Source organism: Balaenoptera acutorostrata, chromosome X (genome assembly GCF_949987535.1).
Source record: "Balaenoptera acutorostrata chromosome X, mBalAcu1.1, whole genome shotgun sequence".
NCBI lineage: Eukaryota > Metazoa > Chordata > Mammalia > Artiodactyla > Balaenopteridae > Balaenoptera > Balaenoptera acutorostrata.
Window position 1 is genome coordinate 8,693,480 of NC_080085.1, and position 14,298 is coordinate 8,707,777.

The 14,298-nt window shown below is 43.3% G+C and overlaps 1 protein-coding gene across 9 annotated transcripts in view; it reads right to left on the reverse strand.

Moving 5' to 3' along the window:
- Positions 1–2,330: 2,330 nt before the first annotated feature.
- The window catches only part of ARHGAP6 (Rho GTPase activating protein 6), a 503,994-nt gene continuing 492,026 nt past the window's right edge, over positions 2,331–14,298 (reverse strand). For 8 of the 9 annotated variants that reach the window (XM_057538591.1, XM_007198536.2, XM_057538594.1 and 5 more), the window contains 3 exons: positions 8,862–9,130; positions 6,954–7,034; positions 2,331–4,340 (listed from right to left, as the gene is read on the reverse strand). In XM_057538591.1, coding sequence (XP_057394574.1) covers positions 3,640–4,340; positions 6,954–7,034; positions 8,862–9,130 — 1,051 coding nt within the window. In that variant the 3' untranslated portion in view covers positions 2,331–3,639. The remainder of the gene's footprint in view (positions 4,341–6,953; positions 7,035–8,861; positions 9,131–14,298) is intronic. The other variant, XM_057538592.1, reaches the window with a different exon arrangement.

Here is a 14,298-nt window from a genome sequence, read left to right on the forward strand (position 1 = left end):
AGGATGTGGAGCTTTTATTACTAAACCTGGGATGGCCCAGGCAGACTGGGATGAGTCTGAGTTGCTCACTCAAGGCTGAACAGATGTTGGTCAAATTGAATTGAGAGAATTTTCTGACCCTTCTGAAACCTCTGGGGGCCTTCGGTTGGGGCTGGTGCTGTGTGCACCGTGAGGAACCGCAGACCACGCCAGGCCAGGGGTCCACACCCCAGAGACCACTGTCTGCAGCTCCACATCTTCACGACGTCATCCACTGCCTTGACCGTGCCAATGAATTCCAACCTTTATTGGAATTTTCCTGTGGTTTGGATTTTTTCTCCAGAAGAATATTTGCTACTGATTTAGTCCTGTTTTAAAATTCTGTCCGGTCGAAATGTTGTCCTGTTTTCATCTCTGTGTGACTCTTCCTCAGTCATTTCCTTTCTTCTCAGTTCACTTGAGTCCACCTCCTGCAGTTTGCTTATCAGAGCGACATACACCACAGGCCTGGACTGGGTCCTGACATCTCCTTAGATTTAATCCCAATGCTGTTTCTCTGTCAAGCAGATGTGTATTAAAATGTGCATAGGAAAAGAAGCAAGCTGGGCTTATTTAGAAATTTCTTCAATTTGCACACACTCCATTGGTAGAAGAGATTTTTTTTTTCTATAAAAACCCACAACAAACGTATGTTAATAGCTTCTTAGATCAAGACAGATTCCTCTTTGGCCATTTCTGCCATCATTCTGCCCCATTGCCAGAGACACAAAAACGGTGATTGGGTATTCAAAGATGCAGAGACATCTGTGGCACGTTGGAGCTTTTTTCTTGATTGTAGGATCTCTTTGCTCCCAGGAATGAGTGACTTCAACAGCTTGTTAAATGGTTTTGTCCAAATTGAAAGAGTTTGCTTTTTTTTTTTCTTGTCAGGTATTATAACATTTACAAGGTGTTAGAAATGACTCCAACTTCGACTCAGGTCTTTGGGGCTTGTGTGTGTGTTTTAAAACAGCTTATTTTCAGGCATAGAAAACAAACGTATGGACACCAAGGGGGGCAAGGGGGGGGTGGGATGAATTGGGAGATTGGGATCGACATATATACATATATACACTATTGATACTATGTATAAACTATGTATAAAATAGATAACTAAGGAGAACCTACTGTACAGCTCAGGGAATTCTACTCAATGCTCTGTGGTGACCTAAATGGGAAGGAAATCCAAAAAAAGAGGGGATATACGTATATGTATAGCTGATTCACTTTGCTGTACGGTAGAAACTAACAACATTGTAATATACTCCGATAAAAATTAATTTAAAGAAACAGCTTATTTTCAATGTGATAAAGGCATCTGAGAAACAAGCTTTCACTCACTAAGCCAAAGATAGGGCCACTGGGCTTAAACCATCTAAAGAGAAAGGGAGAGTGAATATTGTTCATTACATGTACGTACTTGGGCATAAACAGGCACAGCACACACACACACACCACAATTTAATTGTATAAAAAAAATTCTGAGCCATGTTTTCTGGACTATTTTAGATCTGACTATTAATAGATAGACATACTTCACCTTTTGTGACACAGACGTCAACCTCAGGGCCATTTGATCTGGCAGTTTAAAAAATAGGACTATTAGGGCAAGAACCTGGTGGGGGGGGGGTCCCATATATCAGGCAGTTGAGTCCAGAAAGGAGACAGAGAACTGGCCAGACAGGTGTCAAATTCAAAGCCAAGAAAACACAGAGTCAGCGGGAGGAGGAAGAGAAGGGGTGGCACAGGAAAGCAACCTGTGGTCCACAGTCAGACAGCGTTTGCTCTGGGTCTTGTTGGCAACTTTGGGCTGTGTGTGGGCAGCCAGGAGGAACCAGAGGCCGGCAGGCGAATCCCTCCCGAGTCCCTGCCAGTGGCAGAAGTGCTGGACCCAATGACAGAGCTTGAAGATATCCTCATCATTCCCCCGATAAGAGGCATCAGATAGCATTTTTAGACTTCATTATTTCAGCCCTGAAGCAAAAGGAGCATCTAAGGCCTATAGTGTAGATGTAATTTACAAGGATTGTGTTGGGCAACACCTGTCCATCAGGTGGGAAACCTGAGTTCCCATCCTGGAGCAAACCACTTCCTCATCGACAATTGAGTTTCAAATGAGTGACAATCAGCCTTCACTTGCTTCAGTGTTACCGGGTTACGTCCCCAAGCCACCTGATATTTTTTACTAGCTCTTTAGCTGTGTATGTATAGTACTGCCATTATTTATTACACTTGGACTTGGGGATAGGGAAGTGTATGTTTGGAATGGGGTGCGAGTTCATTCACTAGATTTAATGCCAGGGAACGAAGGCTTTGCTTAACTTTTTATTCATTATGGCACAAATAAGAACTTTAGGAAACACCACTGAAAATGTCATTGCCAATATGAAAATTAAGAGTAGCATGTTTTATAAAAAAAAAAAACTCTTTTTCTATAATACACATTCCCTTATGAAGTGAAAAAAAATTTTCATAAAATACTGAAGCGAATTGCCACCTGCTGGTCAAAGATTGTTTTGCAGTTGAAAAACTTCAAATTTACTACTGAACTATGGTAGGAACATTTTACACTACACATAAAATTACCAAAGAAAACATTTCCTCAGCCTTTGGCACAATGTAAATACAGAGCTTGATTTTTTTTCCAAATATGATTTACTTTACAAAGCACTGCATATAATTTGGTTAATACTGATTATGGGGCAAAAGGAAAAACCATGTTCTGTAATTTGAATACTCTCTTTTGATCCTTAAACACTTTATAGTTGGATTCCAGTTTGCAGTTTTGAAAAATACATAAAAATCGTACATTATAAATATATATTATATATGGTCTATATAAAATTGAATTTGACCTAAAATGGGAAGGACAACTTCTTAATTATTCTTTCTTTGTCAGGCACGGCCTTTCTCTCTGAATTCTTTCTAAACAGATTCTAAAAATATATTCCATAATGTACCAAATTTAATATTTTCCTTAAAACATATTCAATATGAAAAAGCATTCAGTGACTATATTTTTTTGTATCTCACTACTATAGAAAAATATGGCTTCTCATATTCTGTTTTATTTTGTTTTGTTAGTGTTTTCCTTAGGCAACGAAGGAAGGGCTGTCCCCAGTTAAAAAGCTCTGGCCAAAGCACAGAAACCCGCTTGTGCGTATTCTAGAACACTCTATAGAATCTCATTACTTAGAATAAGTGATTAAAAAATGTGTTCCTTCTGTTTTCTGTGAATATAACATATAGGATTATCATACATAATCTGTTACAGAATATACAAGAGTCAAAACTGAAGACACATAAATACAATTAAGCTATACCGAAGCAAGAGTTTTATCTTATACAGAGCCAATGTGAATAGCTTTTGGATTGGATACTAGCATCCATTTCTGTTTTTGTTTTTTCTGAAGGCTGGCTATGCAATAGAATCTTATCATAAATGGCCAGGGTCCTAGTGCTCTATATCTTTAAGTGAACTGACTTTTCTCGTGTTATTTTTTTTTTAAAGTGTAAAAGAAGAAAAACAAGTAAGTGCCCAATTGTCCAACACCCACTTTTTCCCCTACTGAGTGGAAGAAGGCTGTTTGGGACGTGAGGGCGGAGCGTGGAGGACTCATCTCATACCAGCGTTTCCGGGAGGGCATCGGGGTTGTCGGTGGATAAGAGCTCCCAGATCTGCCACCGCTCCCTCTGCCAGTCGAGCCAGTTGGATTCCCCCAAGGTCTTACTGTTCTGATCGCTGGCGGGACCGGGGTAGGCGCTGCTCGCTTTCTGCTGGGCGGCCTGATGCTCTCGCTCGGCTCTCTGGCTTCCCTCTTCCAAAGCTGTTCCGGAGCCTCCTTCTGGCCTCTGGGGCCTCCACAGCGGCGGCTCCGCGGGCTGGTGGGCCGACGCTAGGGCCTGCTTCCCTGGACCAGGATACGGAGGAGGAGGCCTCTTGTCACCGTGCCTGGCACCCTCTGCAGGTCTCTGGTGCAGAGGCTTGGCTCTCCTCTGCGGCCAGGCCACCTCCGGCTCGCGCTCGGCGAGGTCTTCGGCGCTGCTCAGCGTCCAGCACGGCTCCGGCCTTGGCCTTGGCGCGCGCCTCCCGCCCCCGCCGCCCTGCATGGGGGGCGTGCTGCAGACGCGGGCCACGGGGGCGTGCGCCCTGCTCTCGGCGGTGGCGCTCGCGGTCTGAGTCCTGCCAGTGACCTGCGCACTGCCGTCCAGTTCCATGGGGCTCCCCTGCCACCGGGGCCAGTTTGGGGACAGGTTCCCTTGAGAAAGAGAACACGGCCCCGGTCGGAGGGAGCTGCTTTCAAAAATGTCTCCGTAGGAACCTGGGAGCCGGAGAGAAGGACGAGAAATGGAATTGGTTTGTAGAACCCCTGTCGGGATGCCCTGTTATTTCTTTCCTACTGCCAATTTCAAAAACTAAAAAGAGTGCGGGCACGCTAAGTTGTTGTTGCCTAAAGTAAAAGACTTCCTAGTAAGGGACGTGAGCAGCGCTTTCTGATTACTGGCACAATTCGTGAAGCAGCTCCAAAGACAGATGCCTGGACTCCGACAGGTTAGCTGTCAAATGCAACCAGATAGTCCTTGGCCCTAATTTATGTTTTAGGAAAGCCCCCTTCTGCGTGGTTAGGAAAACTTTTCTGGACCTAGAAGGTGAAAGGAACATTCCCTTCCGGTTCAGTGCAACTTGCAATCCAGAGGAGACACCAATAATGTTTCCATGTTTCTATTGTGTCAATTAAAGCTGTAGGAATAAATGAATCAAAAATGCCTCATTTGGTGCCAGAAGATAATGAAGACAGCAGCCGCTGTGTATATTCCACCACCACCACTGTGGGAGAGACTGGCTCGTTGTTCACCAAATCGTCCCCTTTCCTTCCTGGATGACGTTTCCCAGCCTCCCTTGCAGTTAGGAGGGCCACATAAATGAGGTCTGGCTAACACATGTGCAGAGGTGTGATGTGAGCCATTTCTAGGCCTGGTCTAGTAAACAAACAAACAAACAAACAAACCCCAAATGCACTCCTAGTCTTTCCTGCTTGCTCCCTTCCTTTAACTTGTAGCCCAGGATGGAGGAACCATGGAAGAGTCCAAAGCCTCTGAGGATGGGAGAGCCACCGGCTAGATGGAACTTGAGCCCCTGAGTGACTCTGTGGGACAGAGCACTCCCACCCTTCATCGCCCTGCACAATCCACAGTGACCTGGGCGCTGAGGGAGAAATCAACCTGTGAGAGGTTAAGCCACTGACGTTTCGGGGGTGTTTCTTACAGCAGTTAGCCTTCCCTAACTGATACAACTTTCCTCAGGAAATTGAAAGGAGAGCAAAACACTGCGTTTCACAAGCAAATGAGGAGTTCCTGGGGCCTATGTCCCCAGGCTGCCTTTTTCCTATGGATTTGCCCTGTCCTCTCATTTCTTTTTAGTAGGCTGGGAAAGGGAGCAGATCATTTTGGGGAGAGAGGGGCATATAAGCATTTACATAGGGACAGATCAGAGTTGAAACAGCGAAGGAAAACAGAGCAGAATATCGTGGAATAGTTTATCCTTGGGGGAAAAGGCAGTAAAGCACTTCATGGGATACAATGAGATGTAGTTAGATAATGGATCAGTACTCAAGTACTCAAACTGGATTAGAGGCCATTAAATTAAAAATGTACCATGCTTTAAAAATGTAATACGGGAGGTATTACAAGACAATGAGAAAGGGAACATATACACACTCGCACACACACATATACATACATACACACACATTTGGGAGAAACAATAAAACAAAACAATTTACACACTTCATGCAATATATTAACATATATTCCAGATGGATTAAAGAATTAAGGGTTAAAATAATGGAATACTATGAAAGGGAAAAGTGCATAGACGACTGACTCTCCAATGCTTAAGTAAAAGTAAAGATTAATTTTGCAAAATAATTCACAACAAGAGAGAGTGACAGACTTACCTATATAAAACATTTAAAAAATTTCAGATATCCAAAAAGGGGAAAAAAATGCAAGGGATAATAATATCAGTGGCAAACAAAGTGGACAAAGGGTTAACGTCTTTATGATAGGAAGAGTTTGTAAGAATCAATTTTAAAAACACTAGCATACACAAATAGCCAATGACATAACTGATAATCAGTGGGGGAAATTCAGCTGATTAATAGAAAAGTGAAAAAAATACTGGTGAGAAAGAAAGGCAAATGAAAAGAATAAAATACAATTTTGTTCTTTAAAGAAGCCAAAATGCAAACCCAGTGATTTGCAATACCAATGAGGTTACAGTGACATATTCTGTTTTTTTGTTTGTTTTGTTTTTGTTTTTGCTGCACCACGCGGCTTGCAGGATCTTAGTTCCCCAACCAGGGATTGAACCCAGGCCCTCAGCAGTGGAAGCTTGGAGTCCTAGCCACTGGACCACCAGGGAAGTCCCCCACTTTACTATTCTGGATTTGTAACTGGCTTTCTGAAATTTTGTGAATTTGTTAATAACTTAAAATACCAAAAAAAAAAAAAGGTACATAAAAGAGGTCCCTGACATCATAACTTATTACAACATCAATAATAAATGGAAACAACTCATTGTCCCAGCATTGGGCTATAAACTACAAATATGCATCTGGAATACTACATGGCTCTTAACAATAATAATGGAAAATAACTGGAGAATGGACGGTAAACGAATCATATAAAGGTACACAGAGAGAATGATTGTAACTATCTTTAAAAACTCTTGCAAATGAAATGAAATGAAATAAAGTCAAAGACTGATGTACTTTGGTGGAAAGGATAAGTATAGCTTTACCCCTTTTTCTCTGTTTCCAGCATTTTCCAAATAATATTTGACAAGCATGTAATACGATGATAGTAAGGTGAAAATGAAAGGAAATTAACTTAAAAAGTAAATGAGATAACAGTTTTAAAAAATTATGCTTCACCTGTCATTCCTGGGTCTTTGGATCCACTTTTTAATGTTGAATGCCAAGTTCCCCAGATATTGAAAGCCTCCTCTGCCATATCTAGGAAGAAGTGTATAAAAAAAGGTATGTAACTCACAATCAAACTGAAGAGCAAAAAATCAATAAATATGTTTATAACATCTCTTTTGCTCAAAGTACTATATTCGAGATTGTGATGGATAAAAGACAGAATACGATGCAGACCTGCCTTTTAAGATGCTTATTCCATTTGAGATTTACAAAAAGGCTCTTTCTCTATGATGGCTGTGGTAGACAGAATAAGGACTCCCACAGAGATGTCCGTGTCATGATCCCCAGAACCTGTAAAGATGTTATATTCAAAAGGGACTCTGCAGGTGTGCTTAAGTTATGGATTTTGAGATGAGGAGATGATCCTGGATTATCCGTGCGAGCCCGATGTAATCACAAGGGTCTTTATAAGAGGGAGGAAAGATAGAAGATGCTACGTTGCTGGCTTTAAATACGGAGGAAGGGGCCAGGAACCAAAGAATGCAGGCAGCCTCTGGAAGCTGGAAAAGGCAAGGAAACAGATTGTTCCCTAGAGTCTCCAGAAGGAACACAGCCCTGTGGACCCATTTTAGATTTCTGATGTCCAGAACTGTATGATAATAAATTTGTGTGTTGTTTTAAACCACTAAGTTTGTGGTTTTGTTACGGCAGCAATAGGAAACGAGTAGAATTGTGATGGGTGGCAATAGCTCTGACCGCATTAACATAGAGACAGAGGAATAGTTATAGTTTCTTTATCTGGTGGCAACAGAGTCAGTCCCGCATGTATTTATTCATACATCCCCTTAGTCTGTCTGTAAATATTTACAGCCTAAGGCACTATCTTAGGTGTTTTCACCATCTCATTTAATCCTCACTACAATGATGCCACGTGATAATAATGACTATTTCCAGAAGCAAACATCTACTGGATGCTTCCCTGTGTTCTGCAGTTCATATGCATTCTCTCATTTAATCCTGAAGAGATGACCCTGAATCCATTTTACAGATGAGGCAAGTACTTTCACATTTTAAAAATAAATTTTATGCCTGATGGGAACATGGGTTACTGTTTTCATTGTAAATTTAAAAAAAAATTTTGACACGAATATTTGTAAAATTAAAAAAAAACTGCTGTGATTAAAAACACCAAAAATAAAAAGCCCTTTCAGAGTGGCTCTTCAGATTAAACTATAAATTTGAGATAAAATAGTAAGAATTTGTACTGTGTCCTCCAATTATTACTTTAAAAGTGTCCTGTTGAGTCCTGACCCTGAGGAATTACTCTGTGGAGGGAGAGAACAGAACCAAACATTCGGTGGTCAAATGAATTTGAGAAAAGCTGCAACCCATACCCTCCCTCCCATTGTGGAAACTCATGGTGCCCACTAGCACTTTAAAGAGTTTGAGAACTCGTACAGCAGAGAGACCATTAGCTTGGTTAACCCAATATTTCCCAAATGTATTTGACCATGGAAACCTTATTCTGCCTAAAGACGTCATCTCCCATGGAGACCTCTTTGGAACATGCCAGCTTGTTATATAATAAGTTCAGCTTGTTCTCTTTATAAAAGTTAACAGCAATGGTTCGGTGACATCTTAGCCTAACAAATATGCACCCAAACCCACAGGCCAGGACACATACAGTTCCTCGGATGCTGGAGCAGAAAAGTCAGCTGGGAATGTCAGGGGCTGTCAGAGCTTGAGACTGCTTCCCAGCTAGCTGGGTCTGCGGGGACTCAGACTCAGAGTCGGTGTTTGGCAGGTCCTCAGTAAATGCTCATTGAATTAGAGAAACGTGAAATGGTGAAGGGATGGAGAGAAGGTCCAAAGCGCCCACATCAGGCCACATGCAATCAAAGTCACTGGTGGAGTTACCTTTCCCAAGCCTTGGTCCAGGAGAACTGTCCCTCGACTTCGAAGATGGCAAGTGGCCCACCCGCACATACTGCTCTGGCCCTTTGTAAAGCTTCTCTGAGCCCCCCGGGGCCACGTCCTCTTGCATAGCCAGCAGGGAGCGCTCGGACAGCACTGGGGAGTTGTTGTCATAAGGGGAGAGGTCTCCGCTGGAGGCCTTGTTGGAATCTGTGGACGAATGCCTTCCTCCCACGGAAAAGGAAACTTCCGACCTCAGCATGTCAGGGCTTCTGGCACAAGGAGACAATTACAGGTGCGTGAGTGTGTTAACAATGAGTGACCAGATTCAAACAATCCGACGGTTTCACACAGGACAGGAGGAGAATGCATGGACACGGGCTGAAACAAAAAGAGCTTCTGAGCAAGGTTCCAAGACTCCTGTGTCAATAAGGTGAAAGCGTTTCTATGAAATGGCCAGCAGATGGCAGTAAAACCCAACAGATGTTACAGGAAACAGCAAGGCGAAGTGGGGCGGGAGAGGGTGAAACACATGGATCCCTGTCTTCTCCAAGGTGCATCACTGAAATGCCTGTTGGATCAATCCCTGTTTCCATTTAAAAATTAAAGTCTGCTGCTCACTATCTGTTAAGTAGGGAAAAACTGTAGATAACTCTTTTACTTTCCTCAATATCCTGAATTAAAAATAATTCAGATAAAACTGATTGAAACTTTACATGTATTTCATTATGGCTCTACGGACACCTTTTCTCCCCGCACCCAAATACTTATTGTAAGTGAATCCATCCTTCCTGAGGACGAGGACAACGACGACGATGATGATGATGACGATGATGCTGGTGGGAATAACTGTTTCATGGTTAAAACGGTGGCGAAAAGGATAAATATATGACCATCACTAGAGTCCATTGTATTTAAATACACCTAAAAAGATTCTACAAGGCACTAGTGCTTTTACAAATTGATATAAAATGTACTAATTAGCATATCCATTAAGGTTTATGTGTGCATGAGTTGTCACAGCAACAGAAATAACGGTGAAAACAGTGAGCGGAACAGGACGATGAGAACATCAGGAACATGACAGGAGTGTTGGAAGTCTTACCTGGGAACATCTGTATTTTCTACCTTCCTCAAAACAGTGGCCCTGACATCTTAAAGGGAAATGATCACAGATTGATTAAAAGTTCCCAAACCTGCTTCTGTTGCCCCCGCGCTCCCCCACTTCACTTCTCTTTACTTGTCTTTGCTTTCTTTTGGTTTAATTTTTCAAAACAAATCCTTAGTGATCTTAAAGAAGGTCAACCCACGCCTGAGCAAGCCTTTCCTCACCAAAGGGTTCTGTGCGTGCGACACGGAGGAAGGGCGCTCTCAGGGGGTCTAACTTCACGGAGGTCTCCAGCAGGGGTTAGTCCCAGGGGAAAGCATCTCAGCAGCTGTGACATGCTTTCCCTGTCACCGAGGCAGCCAGAGGCCCAAGCACTTTTTGCTGAGGGAATTTCTTACCCACATGGAATAAATAGTCCTTTCCTTGCCTCCTCTTTAAACCGATGACTGATAACCTTATGGGAAAGAGCCAGAGGACAACCACGAGGATGGTTTTCCAGAAACTTTAGGCCTCCAATGAATGAAGGGAAAATTAAAGGAACTTACTACTTCTGCTGGAAAGTGGGGGAAAAAACGATTTAACCTCTGCTATTTAATTAAAGGGGGAACCCTCCCTAATTCTAGTGGAGGGAACACAAAACAAAACAAATGGACACTTGTCTGTCGTCATGGGGTTCGACTCTCGTTGAGGATGCTTTACTATGAAAATGAGAAAATACGAATGTGTTGAATTGGTAGCACCACAGAGCTCAGCTCAGAATCAGGGTCCTACATTCTGACCAGGGCTAGAAATCAAATTGCTGGGCTAATTTCAGTTGTTTCCCCTGTTTAGTTGACATTTTTCCATTCATTAATTAACTCGGCAAGAATAAGTCATAGTGTTATATCGATAAGAGTGGGCACATAAAGCCTTATTTTATGGGCTGTTTTAAAGAGAGTCAAGTCAATTCACTTGCCAAAACAAAATAACTATCAGGGCTTCGACTGCTTTTTGGCCACTTTACAATAGGAGGAAAGTTTTGGAAAGGTCGTATTGTAGCTCATGGAGACCACAATAGTTCGGTCGCATAGCTTGCCCTTCTGTCTTACAAAACCTATAGAAGAGCATATATTGAGCAAAGTATGATAAGCTGCAGATTCAGCCAACAGTTATGTGCATAAAGAAAAACACCTCATGAAAGAAATTTCTTGAACATCTCAGTACTAGGGACATTTGGGTTTCTCCCAGGCAAGCAGGTTATTTTTACCTACTTGGAGGTAAAAATTATTTTTCCACATAGAACCACGGGTCATGAAATAAAGATTGTATCTCTCTTTGCAATGACCGCTAAAAGGCTCTGAGGAATCGGGGCTCCACTCGAGTTGGCGTATTGGAGCTTGTGTGATATTGGAGCTTGTGTGAAGCCTTTGTGTGTTTCACACCCCAGCTTCATCTTACCTTATCACTCTTTCCACTGCTTTCCTTTCCCTGGTCTTTCAAATTACTTACTATGATATTGTTCCGCTTTACATATTTTTGCGAGCTGCTTCAATACATTGTTTTTGGAGTGGTGTACAGACAGGGAAATCAAGTCCATGTCGCTGGGGGTATTGAAAAGGCAGCATGCTTCATGAGAGCATTCAGTTTGGTTAAAACGAAACAGAGAACAATAACAGCAATAACGAAAGTAACTGAAGCTGTCACGTTGTTTTTTCCTCCATGATCGTGGCTGTGATTGGATCTGGTCCAGCAGAGGTGAGAGAGGAGGAGGTGGAGCGCCACTGTCCCCTTCCTCTGTCCTTTGGGCTGACTCTGCAAAACCTCACTCAGCGGTTCTGATACGGCCGCATTGCTACCACCTGGGAAATGCATTACTTGTTGGAAATGCAAATTCTCCAGCTCCATTCTGGACCTCCTGCCAAGACTGGCCACCATATGCAGGGCCCAGGGCAAAATGAACATGCGGGGCCCTAAGATTAAAAAATGATTAGAATTTCAAGATGGTGACAGCAGATCACTAAGCCAAATGGGTGCTGCTTTGGAGTACAGGGTTCAGCCCATGAAGCTGGCTTGGCCGATTGAAAGGGAACCTCTGGGGGCAGGGCTTTAAGAGCCCTCCAGGTAATTTTGATGCTTGGGGAAGTTTGAGAACCCCAGATACCAAACCTACCTGCCTTCCCTCAACCCACAGATGTGACCGTGGGCTATGGATCTACTAAGAGTCAAATCAGGAGGGAAACCACAGATAGTGGCCAAAACCTCAGCCCTGGCTGGCAGCGGGGGCAAATGTGGTGGTCCTGACCTTGAGGTGGCTGGTGTCACAGCTGAGTAGAGGAGACTGTGCCCATCCCAGCCAGCTCCGGTCTGCAGGATCCGGATAACTGAATGCTGTTTGGTTATGGATCAGAACGTGTTAAGGGGACGGGGGGGCAGGAGCAGCCAACCTGCCTTTCTCTGCTCTTCTGTGTCATTCTCCTAAGTCAAGCCACCAAAGTCACCACAGCTGCGGCCCAATCAGGGGAGAAACGAGGAGGTGGCTAGAGCTAATCCCTGGAGGTAGAGGTGAATGAAGCCGACACAGACCGCGAACCTCCTCAGCGTGGCTGGGGTCACAGCCAGGGACACGGGCAGGTGGGGACACCCCACGAGAGGTGATACCTCTTTTCCCAGCCAGCGTACTTGCCCATGGAAGTGGATACTGATTGAGTGCCCATGGCAGACAGCTTGTGGTATATACACTCATGTGAAGTAACCCCTTGGCCTGAGAGAAGCACAAAAGTTGCTATTTATATAGAGTCCATTATGTGGCAGAGATTGTACTAAGCTACTGTTAACAACTCTCCTTGTTTCTGATTACAAGTCTAGAGACGAGCCAAAGAAATGAGGAGATATCAAAATTACATGTCTTTCTAGCAGTACCGGCATTAGGGGTCGAGACTCCTAAAACTTATTTCATAAATACTATTCAAAATGATTAAAAATCAATAGTAAAATGCTTGTTTTATGCTTAGAGTTGGTGGCCCTTTTATATGTTTAAAGTATTTCCTATTTACCATTTTATTTTCTCGGCAGAGGTCAATAAGATGGTGGCCAAATGTGCCTAAGAACCCATGCCCAAGAATTGTCTTTCCACACGACAGCCCACCAATTAATAAACAAAATAAACAAAATAAAACTCCTCAGAACTCTCACTGTAACATTGGCAGTTCAGAGTTTTAAAAAATTTCAGTGTCATTCCATCGCTTTATCGTTAAATCAATTGGAAACAAATCCAGGACCCTCCCTCTGGAAAATGAGACAAGCAGCCACCAACGTCTTCTCTAAGATTTGCCTCTAAAATGATTCTACTCTAGGAAGACAATTTGAAGTTCAACACTCCAAGTAAAGGCAATAAAATATTCATGCATTTATCTAAAATATTTATTCTAACCAGTGATTCACTAGATGAGAAATCGTTTAGAAGCACAAAATGTTCCCTCTTTCTATGTCTTGGAATTTCATGGATTTGAGTGGCTACACCGCCAGTTGACATGGGTTTGCTTCCATGAATGGAGAGCTTTCCCATGAGACCTGAAAGCCCCGGGACCATCCACAGCATGCATGGCCAGTCTCAGCCAACCAAACAAGCATGAGATGGACGCGGAGAGCGAATCACTTTCTCACCCTTAGCTGGTCCCTCCAGGTCAGGGTGTAAACACGCTGGCAGGGTACTGTGGGCAGGCCTGTACTGCAGCCGGAAGCACAGAACTTGTTCTGTGGATAAACGGAAAACTCCGGTTCAATCACCGGCAGTGGCCAGCCCAGACCCTCACTGAGCAACCCCAGTGAGAAACACCTTTGGGGGTTTCGAACTTGCATTGGCTCCATGCTTGGCTTAGCCATGAACTGATGAACCTCAGTCTGTTGGAACTCAAAGCACATAGCCATCTCGGACACTATTAACGGTACCAGGAAAGGAGTCCACTGCCACAGTAGCTCTGGACTTACGGAAGATTTCCACGTTCATCATGCTCAGTTCTGCAAAGCATCCCTTATGCAGAATCCTAGGGACAAATGCACCCTGCTCCGAAGAGAAGCTGACATGGATCCAAACGCCCACCAGGAGATAAAGCCAGCACCCTGGACGTTAGAATTCGCCCAGGTCTTTTAACCTTTTTTGATATTTTGTTCATCAGAGATTTTTGGTGTTAACTTTGATTTTTAAAAAATACTACACTTCAATATTGTTCATTTTGATGACCATTTTAACACACCCTTAAAATCTGGACCTCACTCCCCTCACCCTAGTTCCTGCCCTGCCATGATACCCTACTTCTGTTGCAAATGCCTGCGTTTAACATACTTTGTCCTCTT